Source organism: Eumetopias jubatus, unplaced genomic scaffold, assembly GCF_037043125.1.
Source record: "Eumetopias jubatus isolate StellerSeaLion01/CBP00866 unplaced genomic scaffold, mEumJub1_p1.0 scaffold_13, whole genome shotgun sequence".
Classification (NCBI taxonomy): domain Eukaryota; kingdom Metazoa; phylum Chordata; class Mammalia; order Carnivora; family Otariidae; genus Eumetopias; species Eumetopias jubatus.
Genome location: NW_028274819.1, coordinates 45,315,039 through 45,334,788, shown reverse-complemented (window position 1 = coordinate 45,334,788; position 19,750 = coordinate 45,315,039). Strand labels below are relative to the sequence as shown.

General features: G+C 44.5%; 1 protein-coding gene across 6 annotated transcripts in view; it reads left to right on the top strand.

Moving 5' to 3' along the window:
• Positions 1–19,750, top strand: part of TEAD1 (TEA domain transcription factor 1) — a 228,616-nt gene that overhangs the window by 190,992 nt on the left and 17,874 nt on the right. For all 6 annotated transcript variants that reach the window (XM_088018138.1, XM_028116833.2, XM_088018140.1 and 3 more), the window contains one exon: positions 6,881–7,054. In XM_088018138.1, coding sequence (XP_087874264.1) covers positions 6,881–7,054 — 174 coding nt within the window. The remainder of the gene's footprint in view (positions 1–6,880; positions 7,055–19,750) is intronic.

The window sequence follows — 19,750 nt, the reverse complement described above, 5'->3', positions numbered from 1 at the left end:
CACCCTACATTACAGTGGCTAATGGCAGTTTGGGACTAGTAGGAATCACCCTATATGTCTCAAATGTTCTTCTCAATTTCTGCTTTGAATTTTGGTATTTCCATTTCGCTGCCATCAGAAGGACAAGCTTAATTTCACATTATCTCATGTGAAGTAGAGAATTATCATGATTACTTGGCAATAAAAGCAGTAATAGTAACAAATTATGTGCAAGCAACAGCATTATATATTTTCCACACATTATCTCATTTAATGCTTGTAACACTCCTTCAAGATAGGTACTAGGTTGACCCCTGCATTACGGATGTGGAAGCTGCCCCCGGGGGCTGAACTTGCCCATTTTAGATGACCCCACCAGGAAGTGGCACCTGCACCAGGAATCAGACACGGACCCCAGCAGGCTCCAGAGTCCCGGTCCTCCTCACCCCTCCCTGCAGCCTCCCCAAGCAACAGAGAGGGGAGGAAAGGCGGGAGCGGGAAAGAAAGTGACCTTCGAACAGATTTGGGAGAGGAGGAAAAGTCCTTCATTAAACCCCCAGGGTAGCTAAATAAGCCATTGCAAGTAACTGTTTGAGTTTTTAGAATTACATTCACCTTTGTCCCTGTTTACAACCACTGTGAAGAATAACTGGAAGGATTATAACGATGAAAAGAGAACATGAGCATTTTCCCAAGTCAAAAGAGAAATCAGTGTATTAAGATTGTGTCAGGTGCCGCTGAGCCGGGGGACAGTCTTGATCCAGGTGGGATTTTGCTGGTGCAACGTTGGTGTTTTTGGTGAACCCTGCAGGCAGGCAAGAGTCCCAGCTTCTGCTCAGTCATCCTGTGTATTCGAGCCATAGGAAGGCTCTGTGATCTGACCAAGTTCCTTTCAAGTCCAGGGAACTTGTGACCAACTAGAATAAACATCCTGAAATACAACTCTTAATATTTTTGTTTCCCTTTATAGTTCTTTCTCTTCCTCAAAAAACTCCCATGATGTTCCAAGACAGTTTTCAGTTGACTGTTTATTTAATTTAATAAAGTCATACATGTGCTTTGTGTATAAGCCAAATTGAACCAGACTCACAGCTGGTAAAGAAAAGCAGCAGTCCTCTGCCCCGTGTCTCCCCACCTCCTGGTCCGACTCCTTAGCGACGGCTCCTTACAGCCTTTTCAGCCATTTCTTCGTGTATTATCTACGTATTTCCAAATAACCTGTTCATACTGTATATTTCAATCCATTAATGTCAAGACATTTTCTGTTGACTTCTTACTATGGGAGACCAGGACTTAGCTCTCCGAATACGTGGAGCCCTCGTTCTCTCCCCTCCCTATCCCCCAGTCTGGTTATATCACAATTTTTGGTTTAATTGACACTGAGTGTTTGTATTACAAGCCTGTAAATGCCACATACAGCATGGTTAATGTGTGATGTATTAGAACCATTTTCTTGATTGTAAAACTTTTTTTCCTAGGATTTGTTATTGCTTCTTTTTTATCTCGTTTTTACATGCCTGTACAAATTCATCTCCAGCGTTTCTAACAGAGTTCTCAAACTCTTCTCCAGGTGGTCAGGTAAGTCAGGGAGTCTTTTCAGGTCCATTGTCCCTTTGGTGACACCCCCCCAGCAGCCCTCCAGCTCCTTGTCCACTCCAGACTGGCTGCTGTCCAGGTCAGCTCCCCAGCTACTGGGCCAGTGTGTTCTTTAATCCCTCTTCCGGATTAGGGCCCCATCTCCCTCTTGTGATGTATTCCCTCATTTTGTGAAAACATCCTCCTGTGCCTAGCTGAGAATAGTTGCAAGAAGGGTTAATTTTCTGAAACCTTACAAATCTGAGTGTGTTCTACTCTCAGATGTGATGGGTACCTTGGTTCTCATCATGTTTTCCACCTTAGACTTGTGAAACTTGATGCACATTTTCAAGTGAGTTCCACATGTGTTCTCCTTGCTAACGAATAACACTGTTTAGTGCTGGAGAATACAGCCATTCATATAAAAAGAGCAGGTGAATGCTGACTTAAGTCATGTGGTATATAGGAGAGGGGATGTTGACTCTTTATTACCACTCTTCTCCGTTGGGATCATTGAGAACATATATTTACATGGGAAAATATATGATTCTGACTGTAGGGTCAACAAGCTAGCTCCATACATTCAACTCTATAGGTTCTTTGAAGGGAGGGATTTTGTACTTATTAGGTCATGGATTCCCTGTGCCTAGCATAGAATGTGTCATAGGAATGCCGGTTTGTTCTACTGAAATCCATAAAAGAAGTAAGCAGAGTGAATACCTTTTTTGTTGTTGTCATTGATCTGTTAATCATCAACATATCTCCTGAGTGCCTAAGGAGACTTTTTTATAATTGAACAAACCAACATTAACCTCTATTTTGGATATCAAGGAAATTTAGTCTTGGGCTTTTAGTATACATGACTTCTTGACATTTACCCTGTTTCTGCTTATGTATTGCCCCTAATACTTGGGATTTTAGTTGTTGCTGTTGGTGTTGCTTTGCAAATATTTGTTTCCTGCCCTATAAAATAGAATTGCCCTTTTTTGGTTTTGCGCTTCACCTTTAGTTTTGGGGAAACCACCATTGCTGAAAAGAAAATGGGATTTATTTGGGAAGGAGAGAGGGAAGTAAGGTATTCACCCTGGCCTTCTTCCCTTATAAGGAGAACTGACGGGATGGGAAGTAGTTAGAGTCTTACCAAATGGTTTTTTTAGAGTTTGGGTTTTATCAAAACTTGAACCCAAACATATCAGGTAGATTTCTTCTTTTCAGTCTTCTGGATTTGGGGGCAGAGGGATTCCTGACCTACCCAGGTTGAATTAAGGGGAGAAGGGAGGGCTGTTTGTCTCACTGCTGTGGTCTCCAGGATACCTTCTTTAGTCCTTTGTATTCTTAGAAACAAAGTCACCTCTTGGCAGGAATAAAGGCACCCAGATGCCAGCGGTCAGGGTTTGGTTTCACGTCACCAGCCTGGGAGAGGCAGTGCCCGGTTTCCTTTGGCAAAGACAGCCTGCCCTTCTCAGTTCATTTCAGCCACTGGCGTACAAAGGTAACTTCCTCAAAATAGAAACCTTTGAAGAGTCTGTCTGCTGTATCTGCGAATCATTGTATTTATCCTGAATTCTAATTTAGCTTCTTAGAATTTTGAAAACATTAGTTAGCTTTTTTTTATCTCCTTCTTCTTTTTTCTCAAGTCAGCTTTCAGAAAAAGTAGAAAGTAGATCTGAGTGAGAAGGGTCGAGGCATTTTCTGCTGGGAGACAGTGTGGTTGATATTTGCAGCAAATGCACGGTCTGTGGCGTTGACAGGTCCAAGTTTTATTCTTAACTCCAGGACTATTCCCGGAAGTGTGACCTCAGGCTAGTCTGTTCATTTCTGAACTTCCATTTCCCCCATGTGTAATGACTTTAATAAAATGTCCCTACGGTGTCGTTGCAAGGCCACGATTACCTGAGGTCACGTATGTAGAAAGCACATGGCACAGAGCAGTGAGTGGACACAGCTCTTTTCCTTCCTTCAGGCACAGGAGAGACCCACACCCCGAGAAGCTTGTTATGAGTGGGCCAGAATCTAGGATTTGAACAGTCACATGGCTTCACAACTTGCTCCTAGCTCTTGGCTTACTTGTGTTTATTTTTTCTTTGCTACGCAGGAGGGGTAGCTAAAGCAGGAAAGTTCTTTTCTTCTCCCCCAGGATCTAGTAATCTCACATAATAATAAACCACAACAATAGTAATCTTAGCTGCTGCGATTTCCCCAACACTAATTATATGCTGGGCCCTATGCCGAGCACCCTCTGTGCATTATTCCCTTTCATCTTCAGTCCTGTTGCGTATTATACATACTGTATCCCCGTTGCACATATGAGCAAAATTGAGATTTCAGATTCTCATCTGGCTCCAGAGTTTTTGTGCTTTGCGCTCAGCCCTTTGGTTTTCAACCATATCTTCAAGGCCCCTGTTAAAGTGTGATAAATTTTTGCCCTCCCTTCACCTTCCTGTCCTCTTGACATGTAGAGGTCCTGCGTTCCAGCAGTGCACTGCAGGGGCCTTTGGATGTCAGGAGCAAAAAGAAAACGCAAGTCTCAGCTTCTTACCTCCGTCCCCAGCTCTGCCTGCCCGTGGGCGGCTGCCAAGGAAGAGGAGCTGAGAGCATGGTGTTCAGCAGACAGACTGTGGTTCTGGCTACAGGTGTCCCCATAGCTCTGCTCGTGTTGCCTCCTTGCCCATAAACTCACTGCCTGCAGGTGGCACACGACAGGACAGAAACGGTACCTCCCCAATGGAGCTGGGAGGGCCCAGGAGCTTGCTGCCAGCAGAGGTTAGTAATACAAGGGTGGGATGGATGGACCTGCAGAAGGCCAGTCGTCCCGATAATGAAAGAACGAGGACTTCTGCCCTCAGCTCTCAGAATGGTGGGTAAGTGGAGAATGAGCAGAGGAGCTAGACACGAGACACACACTACTCACTCATCTTTGCCTCTCTGGCGGCCTTTACGCCAGTGTCTGTGTCCCCAACTGTGTTTTTTCTCCCTCTGCCCACTAATGAGAATGGAAGCTCATTAGCAGGAGTGCCTCATACATCTCTGTGGGCTTTTGTTTGCTTATTGTTGAAAAGATGATGTGACAACAACATTTGGGAACATTTACGAAAAGGTCAAAGACATTCCACTGTACCCCATAATCTCAGCTCCCCAACCTGTCAATGGCTTTGACTTCATTTTAAAACAAATTCTCTTCCGTCATAGGCATACTCTGTCCCTGCAGAGTGCTTCCCAGCCCTCAGTTTCACCTGAAAGCTAGCAGCTAGCTGGGTAGAGGCTGGGTCGATGGCAGAGCTTGACAGGGTCCCCTTCTTCATTTCACCTGATACCTCTTAGGCGTTTTGAAGCTTTTGTAGGGATATCACTCTGATGTTGAGCAGGAGAGGGGCTTAGCCCTCTCCCAGAAGATGCTGGGCCTTGGCTCCAATCCCCAGGTGTTAACACCGTGGACCACTGACTTTGGATGGGGTGTCGGGCCTCCTGCCCGTTGGTCCTGTGGCCAGAGATCTGGTGCCTGTGTTGCAAGTCATGGATTTAAACCAGCATTTCTTCAGGGTACATCTGTAGGCTTTTGTGACCACATGAGCTTAGGAAACTTTGGGTTATACCAAGTTAAGAAATGTTTTTTAACTATGCTCAAAGAAGGGGGGTTTTACAAAACAATGATAATAGCTAGCATTTATCGTTTGCTGTCCGTTGAATCTGTGAGCTCTTTATATTTAGTTTCTCATTTAAATCCCGAAGCATCCCTAGGAGGCAGACGCCAGCACTTTCCCCATTTTACAGACAGGGGAGGCACTTGCCCAGTGTCTTAGCTAATTTTCAGTGGGCACAAAGTTTTGTGCTCGAGCAGGCTGAGTCCAAACCCCAAACTCTTAACCAGGATACAGTACTCGCCTGGTAGGCAGCTTTGACCAAGCTTTCTTTTATTTGGGACTTCTCATTTCTAATGGAGTCAGTACTCTGAAGGACTCTAGTTGGGGAAATAACCATTTAAACTTGAAAAGTAAGTAGGGACTGCCAGGTGACTTGGGACATGGAATTTCTTGCATGAGCCCTGTTGGGTTCTGATCTCCCCACAGCCCCGAAAGCCGCAGATGTCTTTGTGTCTCGTTAGGTTGGTGTTACAGTTTAATTAGCCCGAGAGGCAGGCATGGAGGGTCTGGAGTAAAAAGTGTAAGCCAGTGGTTCTCTAACTTGGCTGCATACTGGAATTCATTTAATGCCCATTAAAAATTACTGATGCCTAGCCTCATTTTCTGGGATTCCCCTGTAGTCTGGATGGCCCCAGGCATTGGTGATTTTTAAATGTTCTTTGAGAACCATTGGTTTGGATAACTCCTTTGTGGTCCAGTTAACATGTTTTATACCAAGCATGGTATAAAACAAAGCAAGGAGAAAAAAGGGTTTTTTTTTGTAAGTTAAGTGACTTAACCGGGTTTTGGTTGGTTGGTTTGTGAATGAGTGACCTGTGTTCTCTGATCACTGGCCCCATATGACCTGTACCATGAATCCTCTCCATGAACTGTTCTCCTGACCCTAACTTTGCACTGACAACCATGTGCTGACCGGCCCTTATGCAGAAGCTTTAGACTGGTTACTAAGCAGACTGGTGAGAAAGAGGCTCAGCACTCTTACTCCTGTTGGAGGGAGTACGTGGGTACCATTGCCCAGAGCATTGCATCCGTGCTGTTGCTGGGGGAGCTGGAGCAAGAAGTGCATTCTGGGTGATGATGTTAGTGGACTACACACATGCTCCTCATTGGGCTGAACTGTAAATATTGGGCTTCAAAGGGTGTTGCTGTCATTTTCAGTTGAGTTAGGTGAAACTGGGTGATAGAATAGTTTCTTGGTTTGGTAGTCAGGTAACTTCAGGTGTTATTTACTACTATGTCTACGAAAAGCCTTTTTGAGGGAGAATAGATACCCCTGTCAATAAAAGACAATGATGGTTTTAACCCTGAGCTATGATGGGTTTTTTTTTTAAGATTTTATTTTTTTATTTGACAGAGAGAGATAGCGAGAGAGGGAACACAAGCAGGGGGAGTGGGAGAGGGAGAAGCAGGCTTCCCGCGGAGCAGAGCGCCCAATGTGGGGCTCAATCCCAAGACCCTGGGATCATGATCTGAGCCAAAGGCAGATGCTTAACCAACTGAGCCACCCAGATGCCCCTATAATGGCTTTTCTGAACATCTTCATTTTTTCAAAGGCACAGACCCTAGGCTATTCAAGGTGTAAGTCCGGGATTTTGAGACCACTGCTCTCCTTCCAGTTCAAGATGGATGTGCCCCAGGTTGACCAAAGGGTTTGTAATGGGACTGTTTCTGTTGGTTTCTTACAGTACAACAAACACCTCTTCGTGCACATTGGGCATGCCAACCATTCTTACAGTGACCCATTGCTCGAATCAGTGGACATTCGTCAGATTTATGACAAATTTCCTGAAAAGAAAGGTGGCTTAAAGGAACTGTTTGGAAAAGGCCCTCAAAATGCCTTCTTCCTCGTAAAATTCTGGGTGAGTAAGACATTGCTGTGGTGGCGGTGGGTTTCGTCTGAGTGGGCACCTCCTGTACGTGAGCGCGGAGCAGCGCGGCTGGTTATGGGTACTCGCTGACTGCACCTGGGGGGCTGTCCTCAGGCTGGCCTTGTGGTCCATCCTCAGGTACAGACGCACCCAGGCAGCATTTGGTGTCCCTGCCCAAGAACAAGAGAGCCCGGAGGCCTCTGTGGGCTTCAGGGCTCACTCCTGCAATGGCTGGAGACTTCACACACGGCTGCAGTTGTGATGGAAGACACGGGGCACTAGCCCCTCTTTCTGTTCTCACTCCATTAAGCCGAGAGACCTATAAAATTCCACTGGAGCCCAGGACCTGAGGCAGAATGGGGCTGGGATGAAGATAAAGTTTCATGCTTCCAGATTTTATACGTGGCAGAGAGAATACAAAATGGCTTCACCCAGTATGTGCCTCATTTGGGCTTTAAAACAGCAAGGGTGGATTCCCCCAGCTGCTGGGGCTTGTTGCCGTCTCACGGCCTCCGAGGGGAGCTTTTCTGTTCTTTCTCCACTAGTCACACTCAGGCCAGGGGACGGCTAACAGGTCACAGGCGTAAGTACCACGTGTGTATATGGAGGTGAGGATACCAAGGCTGCACGACAGATGACCTGTTAGCAATGAGTGTTTCTAAGGCTTCAGTCTCTAGAAAAATAGAAAGAAAATCTCTTCAAGTGTTTGCACCCCTGAGCATAGCATTTAAAGGCCCCAAGTGAGCTGGTTGCAGGGTGTTTTCCTTGCTAGCTGCCCTGTGCCTAGCTGCTCTGTGTGTCTGATGGACTTCTTCCCTTTCCTTCTCTCCCATGGGGCCAGCTCCTCCTTCCTTTGAGATGGTGGCTCCTTTATTATTTGCACCTTCATCCCTTAGGCAGACCATTGATTTTCCTTTTACTCCCAGTGCCTTTTGTAGTTAATCAGTTCCCATGCTGGGTCATTCCTTCTATGTGTGTCCTGCTCCCCCTCTGGACCTGGGACTGCCTCGGGGGCACCTTACTCCTAACAGTGGCTACCATTTATTGACCTGCTGGGGGTTGGGGGCCGTGCTGAGACTTTCCACGCACTTCCTCCACTCCTCACAGTGTTAAATGGAATTTGCCTTGTGTCCAGCTAAGAAAACAGAGACTCCGAGATTACAAAGGACAGGCTACCTGTAGGGTGGGGCTCCGGACCTTGTAATTAGATAAGTTTGGCGGTAGTGCCTCTGCTTTGTTTTCTGGTTGCTTCACACCCTGTGAACTCAGCTATTGGGGCGGGGGGGTGGGGGGGGGGGGAGTCCTGTCCACCGAGGACTCTCCATTTCTCCAATACCAAGCAAACACCTTCCACAAGAAAGCCCAACAAGTGGATAAATGAAGGAAAAATATATGTTTTAGGTTTCTTGGAGAACTTCCATATTAAATTTAGTTTGTTTAGTTTCTTGTATTCTTACGTGGTAACTAGATTTCATTTTTCATGGTTCTGTTTTGAATTTGGATTGTGGAAATAGCCTTCCACTTACATTAAGGTTCTTGGGATGGGTAATACATGTGGGTAACCTGAACAAGCAATAATACCTTTCTAAATTGGAGGCTGCCACTCGTGATTTGAATGGTGTTTGGAGGTCAGTTATTATGTGGTAACAGGGCAGTTTTCAAAGTATGGCCTGGGGACCCCCAGGGAGTGCATCAGTAGCCCTTCAAAGGACTGAGAAGGCCAGAAATATTTTCACCACGACCCTGAGACATTATTTGGCTTGTGCAAGCTGCTGATATGCACGCCAGTAGTTCAAAAGCAGAAGGGTGAAACTGCTGAAGCTTCAGCTTAATCGGGCGGGTGTGTGCACACAGTTTAATAAAAAAAGAGAGAGAGAACGAGTTACACCAAGAATGTCCTTTATAAATTTTACGACATCTTGGACCTAGAGTACACATTGCAAATGAATGCATTGAGCCTGCCTGCCTGCCACCTCAAGGAAAGCAACTGACACTATGACCAAAGAGAAAATTCCAGCTTTCTAGTAAAAATAAGAATTTTGGAAAACTCATATCCACCACCATAAACTTGACAGCTTCCCAATACTTAACAGACTTTTCTGGTGAGATCCACAGCCATATTAACGAGTGATTTTATTTTATTTTTTTTTTGGTATTATGTAAGATAAACCAGTGGATTTTCATGTAATAGAGTTTGAAAAGTTCATTGATACAGTTTCAGATTCCACACTGCAGCTAATTTTTTTAAAAAGATTTTTATTTATTTGAGAGAGAGAGAGAGAGCATGAGCTGGGGGAGAGGCAGAGGGAGAGAGAAAGAGACACACAGACTCTCCACTGAGCAGGGAGCCCAATGGGGGACTCGATCCCAGGACCCCAAGATCATGGCCTGAGCCCAAGGCAGACGCTTAACCAAATGACCCACCCAGGCACCCCTACACGGCAGCTAATTTTTAAGAAACTATCACTTGTTAAGTTTTGGTGTAGTATCAGAGAAAAATGACCACAGTTATCTGAAGAGCCTATTAAAATATACTTCCCTTTTCTAGCTCCAGATTTGTGTTAGGCTGGATTTTCTTCATGTTACTTCAGCCAAACAACGCCATCAGGACAAACAGTTAGAAGCATGTTTGAGAATCCAGGTATTTTCCATGAAGGCACACATTAAATATATTTCCAACGTGTCAAACAGTACAACCCTTCCAATTTTTCTTTTGTTTTTGAAAGTATAGGTATGTCTAATTTAAAAAAAGAGAAGATGTAATGAGTTTTTTTTAAGTAGGTAATAAATATTTTAAAAATGCTCTCAGTTTAAATTTCCAATACAGAAAGTATAGAGAGCTATAACCTGCAGTAACAAAAGCTCTTGGAGGCCCTCAGTAGATTTTAAGAGCAGAAGGGGGTCCTGAGATCAAAAAGTTTGAGAGTCACTGTTGTGAAGGATATAAAAAGAGGCCGTTCTACTCAAGTGAATTATAATTAATCAGAAATGGTAGGATATGATGAAAGGAAACCATTTTCAGTATTTTCAAATGAAACGGTATTGGTTTTTAGTGATAATAAAATTTCTTATAATTAGCATGTTATTTGGATATAAAGTGGAATGGAAAGTCCTGAGAAAGTTGTTCTTGTTTTTGCTTCCAAAATTTCCCATTTTGCTTGGGATGATCTTAATACATGCTTTCAGTGACGGGGCCCTTTGGTCATGGATCCCCAAGTAATGAGGTCTAGATTGCAGATGTGTCGAGTGTGGTTGCTAGTGTAAAGTGTCCAAATGTAGAAACAGTTGCCCTGAGATTAGATATATATTTATTAACATTCGAAGGATTAAAATTGAGCACTTCGATGAATGTGGTGGAAGACTTCACTCCTTCAGTATAATTGTGAGTGGTACTTAGCCTTTATAAAAACATTCAGTCGCAACAATGTTAGATGAGGAGAGGCCATTTGAATTAGGTTTACAGTTTGCTGCAATTTGACATCTCATTGGCTTCCTCTAATGCCTCAGTGAGAATAAATTATACTTAGAATATCTATCCTTGGATATCAGGAACGGGTGTTTCTTAAGTAGATTCAACACTCCCTTTGAAATATTTTGTGTATCAGCAATTTGCTTAGCAGATTTCCTTGGTTTTGTGTGAATTCAGTAAATTTCAGCAGAGGTCCTACACCTGATCTTTATTCTCCCCGCTTTTTTCCTCTGTCTCAAAGTTCCTGAAGTCTCTAGGTTGTCAAAATCAGGCTGACTCTTGATTTGCTCCTAGGATTGCTCCTGAAACTGTTTTCCGAAGAGCAGCCACGTGCAGCCTGGGCTCAGTCGGGCTAGACAAGGTCAGGAGTTGGCTGTGGAGGATGTACTGAGTGCTACCCCATGTGAGTGCCTGCACCTCAAGGTGAAGGGCGTGGTGGCACCAAGTCGCAGTCACTCCGCTGTTCTCAGGCTGGAGGATCCGAATGGCACCCGGGGCCTCGGGCCCCAACACGGAAGTGACTGGCAGAGGCAAAGAAGCCAGTGTGGGTGCCCCTACCCTGTTAGCCTTATCCTCTCTCATGCCTTAATGGTGGGGGACACCCAGAGGCCCCTGTGGATGGCTGTGTATCTGGTGAGATCTTTTTTTATAAGAGCCATATTGAGGTATAATTTAGAAACCATAAAATTTGCTCCTTAACATTCAGTGATTTTTAGAAAAATTTACAGAGTTGTATAACCATCACTATAATCAAATTTTAGACTATTTCTGTCATTCCAAAAAGATCCCCTGTGCCTATTAGCAGGCGATCCCTGTTCCCACTCCCAGCCCCAGACAACTACTAATCTACTTTCTGTCTGTACAGATTTGCCTTTTCTAAACATTTTATGTGAGTAGAATCTTTTGGCGTGGGGTCATTGGCACCTGACTTCTTCCCTTACATTGTTCTGAGGGGCATTTATGTTACAGCATGCCACTAGTTGGCTCTTTTCTATTGCCTAGGACTAGCCCGTCGTATGGACATACCCCGTTTTGCTTATCCGTTCACTATTGATAGACTCGTGGATTGTTTCCACTTTAGGCTTTGACCCAGTAATGCTGCTCTGAAGTCTTTGCGTACAAGTCTTTGTGGGGACATACGGTTTCATTTGCAGCATTTTTCCTGGCATTTTTCCATAGGAGAAGAATCGCTGGGTCACATGGTAACTCCATGTTTAACTTAAGAGACTGCCAAGCTATTTTCGTAAGTGGTTTCTACCATTTTACCTCCCTGCTGGTGAGACCTGAGGGGTCGCTCACCACCTCCTTCGACCACCGTGGCTGCCAGTATTAGGGGAGGGAGAAATGACAGTGAGCAGGGTAGCTAAGGGCCTGGCTAGCAGGAGCACCAAGATACAAGGGTGAGGCCCATGCGGGGGAGTTGAGGTGCTTTGCAGCTGGGTCTTGGCTTGTATGGAAAGCACGGGTGGGTGGGAAAATTAGGAAAGACAAAGAATCAGGGTTTGGTTGTGTCAGCAGTAGGGAACAGTCAGTGGTTTTAACAACTTTTGAGCCAAGAGTATTTGGATTCTTCTTACTGTTACAGCGATTTTATTTGCATTTTGCCTTCTCTATTATTATTCCTTATCTTTTTCTTTTCATGACCTCCTCCTATTTATTTCCTTTCTCTTCCTTCCTGCCTACTTTTCATTCACTCTTGTGCATTTTAATGCTACATCATATTTAATTACAAAGAGAGGAAAAAGGATTTTGCGGGAATGGGAGGGAAGGGGCTTCTCTCTCTTTCAGTAGTTGAACTTGACTTAATGAGTCTTTTTTGAGCATAAGCACATACTTGATATTATTTAATCCTTGTGAGCCACATGTGATTATCCCCACTTTACACAAGAAGAAATCGAGTCACAGAGAGGCAGAGTGGCTTCCACAAATTCACACAGCTGATCCGGGCCGGGTGGGCTGGACTCCAGAATCCATGCCTTTTCTGTGAAATCTGTGCGTGGCCTCTGCATGGAGCACAGCCATGTCCCCAGCCCTCCCCCCGCCCCACCTGAAGTCAGTGATGGTGATGAAGGGGAAGCAGAGCGGTTTCTTTCTGAGGTCCCGTCACCACGGGATGCCCTCATGCGTATTTACGTGGGGGCTACAGTGAACAGACTGCTGGTACCAGCAGGTTCAGGTCGGATCCTGAGACTGTTAGAAAGATCCACACAATGCTGTTAGCTGCCTTTGGGGTGGGGTTAGAGGAGCGGCATCGTGTTTATGTTACGATTACAAAGGCAACATCATAGTATTCTAGACAGTCTTGGAAATATATAATTTGTAACTGATTCCTAAATGCACCATGTATATAACCACAAATGTAATACATGTTTATGTAGTTTGAACCAAGGAGTGCATTAAGTCTGGTGTCCTGCTGTTCTTCCTTATCAAACCCTTTCATGCAGCCATATGCCATTACATCGCTAATTACCATTTTTAATGACTATGTGATGTCCTATTTACTGGGTAAATTCTAATTTAGCTGTTTTTATTTTATTAAATATTGATAATAGTACTTTACATATGTGTGTGTGTGTGCACGTGTTTGTGTGGTGTGTAAATAACCAAGCTGCTTTTCTAAGGTGGTCAGGCACTGAGTGAGTAAAGCAGGCATCCTCATCAGCTGGCGTGGCATAATTTAAAACAACTTTCTCTTGTCGCTTTGCTTTTTGAATCCCCCTTCATCTGTCTTTCTCCTCAAAGACTTTAATCCTTCCTCATTCTCCATAGAAACTATTAATAAGGTTGAATGTACTGTTCTCCCTCAATCCTAAGACATATACATGTTCCTATCTCAGCAGTTCTAGAAATAGGATGCTTCTTAGAGCTGACACCGTAAGTGCCTTGCCTGCCCCTCCAGAGATGGGGTTTTCATCGTCTACCCTTGGGGACCTGAGCCAGAGTTGAAGGCATCTCATCAGCCCCCCCCCCCCGCCCCCGTCGCCTTAGTTGAGTTGTTTGTACTAGTAGTACTACAGATGACATTTTAGTGCACATTTTAGCTTAAATTCGAATCCCTACATAAAATGGCCCAGAAAAATTACAGTTTGAATCCAGTATTGAAGTTATGATCAAGGAGGAGTGTGGAACCAGATCTGTGATAAATGAGACAAACACTTGCACTGGCAGAAAACCAGACTTCTTTTCTTCCCTTAGAAAACAGTGATCAATCAGGTGCTACGTAAGCCCTAAGAACAGAAGAGGTCCACCTGCAAACAAAGTCGTGCTCCATTTCAGCACTGAGACTCATGCAGATGGGTTGCTGGCGTTATGGCAGACGACGGAGCTAATTTAAGATAAAATGCCAACTGTCTTGAAATTGACCATAGAATTCCCAAAGCTAGACAAGGTGTGGGTGTGATTCCTTCATGAATCCTGAAAGACAGAAACCCAAGTCCCACTTGAAGCTGACTTTCTAAAGAAGTTCATTTCCAGCCACCTGTGGTTTACTGAAGGAAATAAACAGAATTAATGGGTTTAACCAAATAAGAAACATAGTGAAACTAATATTTTTGAAGGGGCCTCAAAATTCTATTCTCTGTTCTACCAGGATGTTCGAAAGTGTCAAGTTTGGGGACACTGGTTCAAAGAAAGCCATGTGTTACTTGTAACCTTATAGCCAAAATCGATATAGAAGAATAATTAGTAGGAGGAAGACTTAGTCTTAAACTTTGATTGGAATAATAAGCAATATGAAAATGAAATTGTATGGATATGGATCCTGTGGTTAACAAAAAATTTTATACACATTTATATAATGTTTCTTTTTTCTCTCAAGTTATGATTACGTTAGTGTTATTTTAGAAGCCAGGATTTTTGATGTTACCCTGTGGTCATTCATAATGTTTTGCTTTTTAAAATTCTTGGAAGTTTGATCATTCAGTCTAAACAATTAACAATAAATACATTTATAGTTGTTCAATTTTCTTAATCTGTTTTTCTAGGGGAAGGAAAAGAAAGGCTAGTTTTACTAACTGGAGCAGGTATGAGAAGATTTTAAGAAAACAGAGAGAGGGATAGAGAGTTATCTGGAAAGAGGGCAGCCTTTAGAAGATGCTTTTATCTTGGTAGGAGTGAAATCGCATTTGTTGGACAAAATGACAGGCACTATAAATAAAACAACTGGGCTTTATGTAAGGAGACACCGGGTGCACATGGAAGCTGCCCGAATGGCCCCCTCTGGAGTGGCAGCCTGTGTCTAATTGGATTCGCATGATTTTGATTGGACTTGTAGACTTGAGTCTGTCATTTGGAGCCAAACCTGCCAGTTGCTATTCATGGAAAAGGAAGTTAGCAAAATGGAATGATTTGCTCCCCACATGTCTTAAACTGCTATCAGCAAGGAAAGGGCCTTTCAGTTCAATGAGCCTTCTGTGTGTCTGTACTTTGGTCTCATCTCAAAATAGCATTAAGTCCTGAAATTACAAGACCGGTATCGAGCAGTGGCATGATGTAGGTGGAAGGAAGGTTAGCAAGTAAAACCACTATGTTCAGAAGTATTTATAAAGCTAATACATAATAAATATTCTGGATAGACTGTGGTTATATGATCATCTTCACCAGTGGTCTGTTTTGTTTTGTTTTGTTTTTTAAGCCATCTCTTATGGACAGGTTCTGATACTTCAGGTTGGGGGACAGGGGAGTCAATAAACCTGCACATGCATCCATTTTGGTTTGATTTCATAAGAAAAATAATCTGAAGCTTGTTAGCATTTGCTGCTTTGACTGCTATCTGTTACTGTGTCCTTCCTGTTTTCCCAGCCCTGCATCCTAAACTTCTTTGTAGGTCTCCCCCAGGGAGCAGGGATCCCATGTGTAGCTTTTGTTTATCCGGCAGTGCAGTGTGTATAGTAGATTTTTAACAGTTCTTTTAAAAAAATCTGTTGGCTGAAAAGTCATTTTGTTTCATACAGTTCACCTAGAGAAATTGCCCTATATCAGGTGCCAGGATACACCTGCCAGGTAGCCAGCTCGGACATCATGTGCCGATAGAGGAAGCACCTGATAATTTATTGAGTGATGCTTCTGAAGGAGTGTACTGAAGCCAAGGAGGACACCTTGAGAGATTCACACCAGAGCTTTTCCAGGCTATCTCTGGAGTTCGTTAGCTTCTTATAGAAATAGTTTCATCATTTGCATTAGTAATAAACATACATGTCACTAGTGAGTCATTCAGTCAACATTCAGTGAACTCTACTTTGATCCTAGAGAGCTGGAGCTGGGAAAACAGACCCGAGTAAGAGGCACACCTTAGGGTCTTGTAGGGGATGGCAGACACACAGGCGGGTAAGTGACAGCACTGTGACAGAAAGGTGGGAGCACAGAGGTAGAAGGAACCCTTTTGTCCTGAGAACATTCCAGAAGGCCTTACAAAGCCCTGGCATTTGAGCGGAATCTTGAAAGAATTTGGTCAGTGGAAGGAGAGTGGGAAGGAGTTCAGGGGAAGTGGACATATGTTCAGAGACAAGGAATCCTACTGGGAGGCATTGGAAGGTCCCATGGCCGCTGGGCCTTCTAGAACTTGGAGAATGGTGAGGGTTGAGGTGGAAACATTGATCTCTGTGGCCATCACTGTATTTGAAAGACTTTCCGAATCCACCTGAAGACATAAGGCAGAACAGGACAACCTAGAAAGTGGGAGCAGAAGCTCACTCTGCTTTTCCCCTAATCCCTTAACCTCACTCACAGTATGGATACCTTTTTTTTTTTTTTAACTTGAACGCTTGCACATACCTAGGCAGAATGTAAATTGGAAGTTCGCTTAACCTCTTGGGAGAAATCCATCTGACAGCTGTTCCTCTAATGCTTTCTGTCCTGGGTCATTTGGCTCAGTGGTTGCTAACAAAGCCAAGGTCAGGGCTCCATCTTTTCCTGGGTGGAGCTGTTTAACTCCACTCCCTGCCATGGTTACAGGCTGAGATGCTAAGCTACTGTCCTTGCTAATCCGTGGTCCAGGGGCAAGCAAACACATGATGATGCATTTGCACTTCCCAGTACTTGCCCTTTGATGGTGGCATGATTAGCTCCTCTGTAACCATACCTCAAGAAAAGCCCGAGAAGGAAAGAACCAAGGTAGCACTCTCTGGCTGGTTCTTATTTCCAGACCCAGGTTTGCAAGGAATAAGTGGATTATCTGGACATAGTCATAAACCCCTCATGGGTCTTGGTCATTTGTCTAAAATTAGACCTAGGCCCTTGGTGGTATATGAGATCCTTCCTCCTTGTGCAGGTGGGGATCCAAAGTACATCCGACCCACCCACCCTATTTTCATTTTCTTTTTACCTTACAAAAGCAATATAAGCTTATTACAAATAGTCCAAGGAGATCAAAAGACCACAGAAGAAAAACTGAGATTTCCGCATGTATCCTTCTGGACTTTTTACTTGTATCTGTAAACATTGTACATCATTTGATTTTACTAAAAAGAATTATGCTCTGATGTGAAAATGTTGGGATTTGAAGTGAACAGTCAAAGAATTTTTGAGATGTCTTGGGTGTAAATAGGAGGGTTTTTGTTTTTTTTTTTTTAAAGATTTTATTTATTTGAGAGAGAGGGCGCAGGCGCCTGCGTGTGTGTGTGTGTGCAGGTGCACGGGCAGGGGAGGGGCAGAGGAAGCATCTCAAGCAGACTCCTTGCTGAGCATGGAGCTGAGTGACTCAGGCCTCGACCCCACAACCCTGAGATCCTGACCTGAGCTAACATCAAGAGTCAGACACCCAGCTGACTGAGCCACCCAGGTGCTCCAAATAGGGTGGTTTTATTGAAGCCCAGGGACGGGACCCGTGGGCAGGAAGAGTTGCGTTGAGGTTATGATGGATGGCCGATTACATACTTTTAACTTGGGAGGGGGTGAGGGATAGTGAAAGTCTCTTAAGAAATTTTGGAAGGTTTCCAGGACCTTGAGGGGCTAGCTCTTGTTAGGAAATGGCCATTTATTACTGTCTAATAAAACCTTAGTGGGCACCTGGGTGGCTCAGATGGTTGAGCGTCTGCCTTCGGCTCGGGTCATGGTCCCAGGGTCCTGGGATCGAGTCCCACGTTGGGCTCCCTGCTCGGCGGGAAGCGTGCTTCTCCCTCTGCCTCTCTCTCTCTCTCTTCCATGAATGGATAAATAAAATCTTTAAAAAAAAATAAAACCTTAGTCATGTGACCCTCCAGATATGTAGCAATGGGCCATATGCTTGGAGGATGATTGCTAACATTTATCTTGCGGGGAGAGGGAGGGTAGAGATAAAGGAAGTTTCCAAAGGAATTTTTACATGTTATAAAGTAGATTTACAGCATCCTGGAAGTCGGAAGAATGTTAGGCTAAGATTGCCTTTTGCTCTTAGCCAAGTATTAACATCAAGGCAGTTAAGTTTCTAGAGAAAGATCACTCTACCTGTCAAAAGGACTTTCAATGGGCTGTGAGTTTTAGGGAAATTTAGTTTTATTCTTTTGCCTTTGTTCTCCACATCATGCTCCATGTATTATTTAGCAACTTCATTTTTCTCTTCAAATATCTTGAGCAGAAAATGTCTTCTTACAGTGATGAGATTTGAGAGTAAGTCCCAATTTTTGTTATTCTTTTTGGTAAACATGACTTGTTAGAGATGCCAGATTTAGTGAATAAAAATACAGGACACCCAGTTACATTTGAATTTCAGGTAAACAACACACACTATTTTAGTTCACATAGGCCCCATGCAATCTTTGGGACACATAAATAATAAAAAAGTTTGTTTATCTAAAAATCAAATGTAACTGGGTGTCCTGTATTTTATTTGGCAACTCTACACTTGTTAATTGATCTGTTGTCATTCTCTATAGGACTTTTCTTGCACAGAACCTCCAAGCCAGAAAAAGGTCCTGTTTCCGATTTGGAAAGGGTGGTGTCTGGCGGCCAGTGTTCACACACCTGGTGAATGTGACGTGTGCAGGGCTAGCTCAGCTGGGAGCCCAGGACTCATTGACTGCCTCCATTGGAAAGAACTGCCCCGTGCAGCAGCTGCTTTGTACGTGGGGCTGAGACCTTGCCTCTTTCATCCCAGCTACTGTGTAAAGTCACCAGTACTAGTTACCTGAAGTTGTGTGGGTGATATCAATTGAATTTTTTAAAAAATGAATGCTGGTATTTGTAGGAATTTGCAATGCAAACAGCCAGCCCCTCAAGCAGTGCATATTGTAATTAAAGCAAGCTTTTAAGATTCTTTGAAGTACTAAATGTTTATGAAATTCAAATAGGGGTGCCAATCTGCACAATAAAGGGGCTCTTGGTGGTGTTTTTTTAAAATCTTCTATTTTGCAGATGTAAATATATGCCATAATTAGTGGAAAGTAACTTGAAGAGCGAGGCTGAGTTTATTCCTATTATTCTTATTTAAAACAGCTGTGGCAGGAGCCCTACAGCTGCTGTCCGGTTGTGCTGGGCAAGGGCACAATGGTCCGAGCTGAACGTATTCAAAGACTTGCTTCATCGCTCCCCCCCCCCGCCCAGTGCAGGTTGCCTTGTTGGGGAGTTGTCGCATGGTCATCCCAGCGAAATTCCCCCACCCCAGTCTTCTGATGCCAAGGGGGGAGGCTGGCTTCAGGGGTCTGGGCCAGGGGGGCAGATGCATGCAAATGAGTCCTCAAGCCCCCCACCCCCACCGCCCAGCACTGCCTCCCGGGCTACGCCTGCCCGCCCGCCTGCCCGCCGGCTTACTGCCCAGTGCAGAGCGATTGTCCTTTGGCGTCTGTGGGAGCAGCTGCAGGCCCACGTGGTGCCCTGCCTGGCCGAGCCTGGCCATGTGGCAGGCCTGGACGGCCGCCCACAACAAGGCCTGGCTCCCAGTGCCGCCTGCCAAGGAGCCAGATGCTGCCATTGGAAAAAATTGCTTCACAATTTGAAGTCTTGGTCCTTTGATCATAGCTCAGAGAGGATGAAGAGGAGAGGTTCAAAGTGGTGGTTTGAAAAGGCCCGCGTCTCCTTGCCTCCATCAGTGCCTATTAGACTGTCTCTTGTCAGGGACGGTCCTCTTGATGTTTTCATTTCTGCATCCAAGCCATTCCCACCCAGCTCTTCCAAGCCTGCAGGGTGGAAGGGAGGCCTGCGTGGGAAGGGGGTGTCCAGCTGCTTCTTCCTTCCCTGACCTGCTGCCCCTGCCTTCTCCCCTGCCTGTGGGCTTATCTGCTGACTCTCCGAGCCGGCACGCCTTC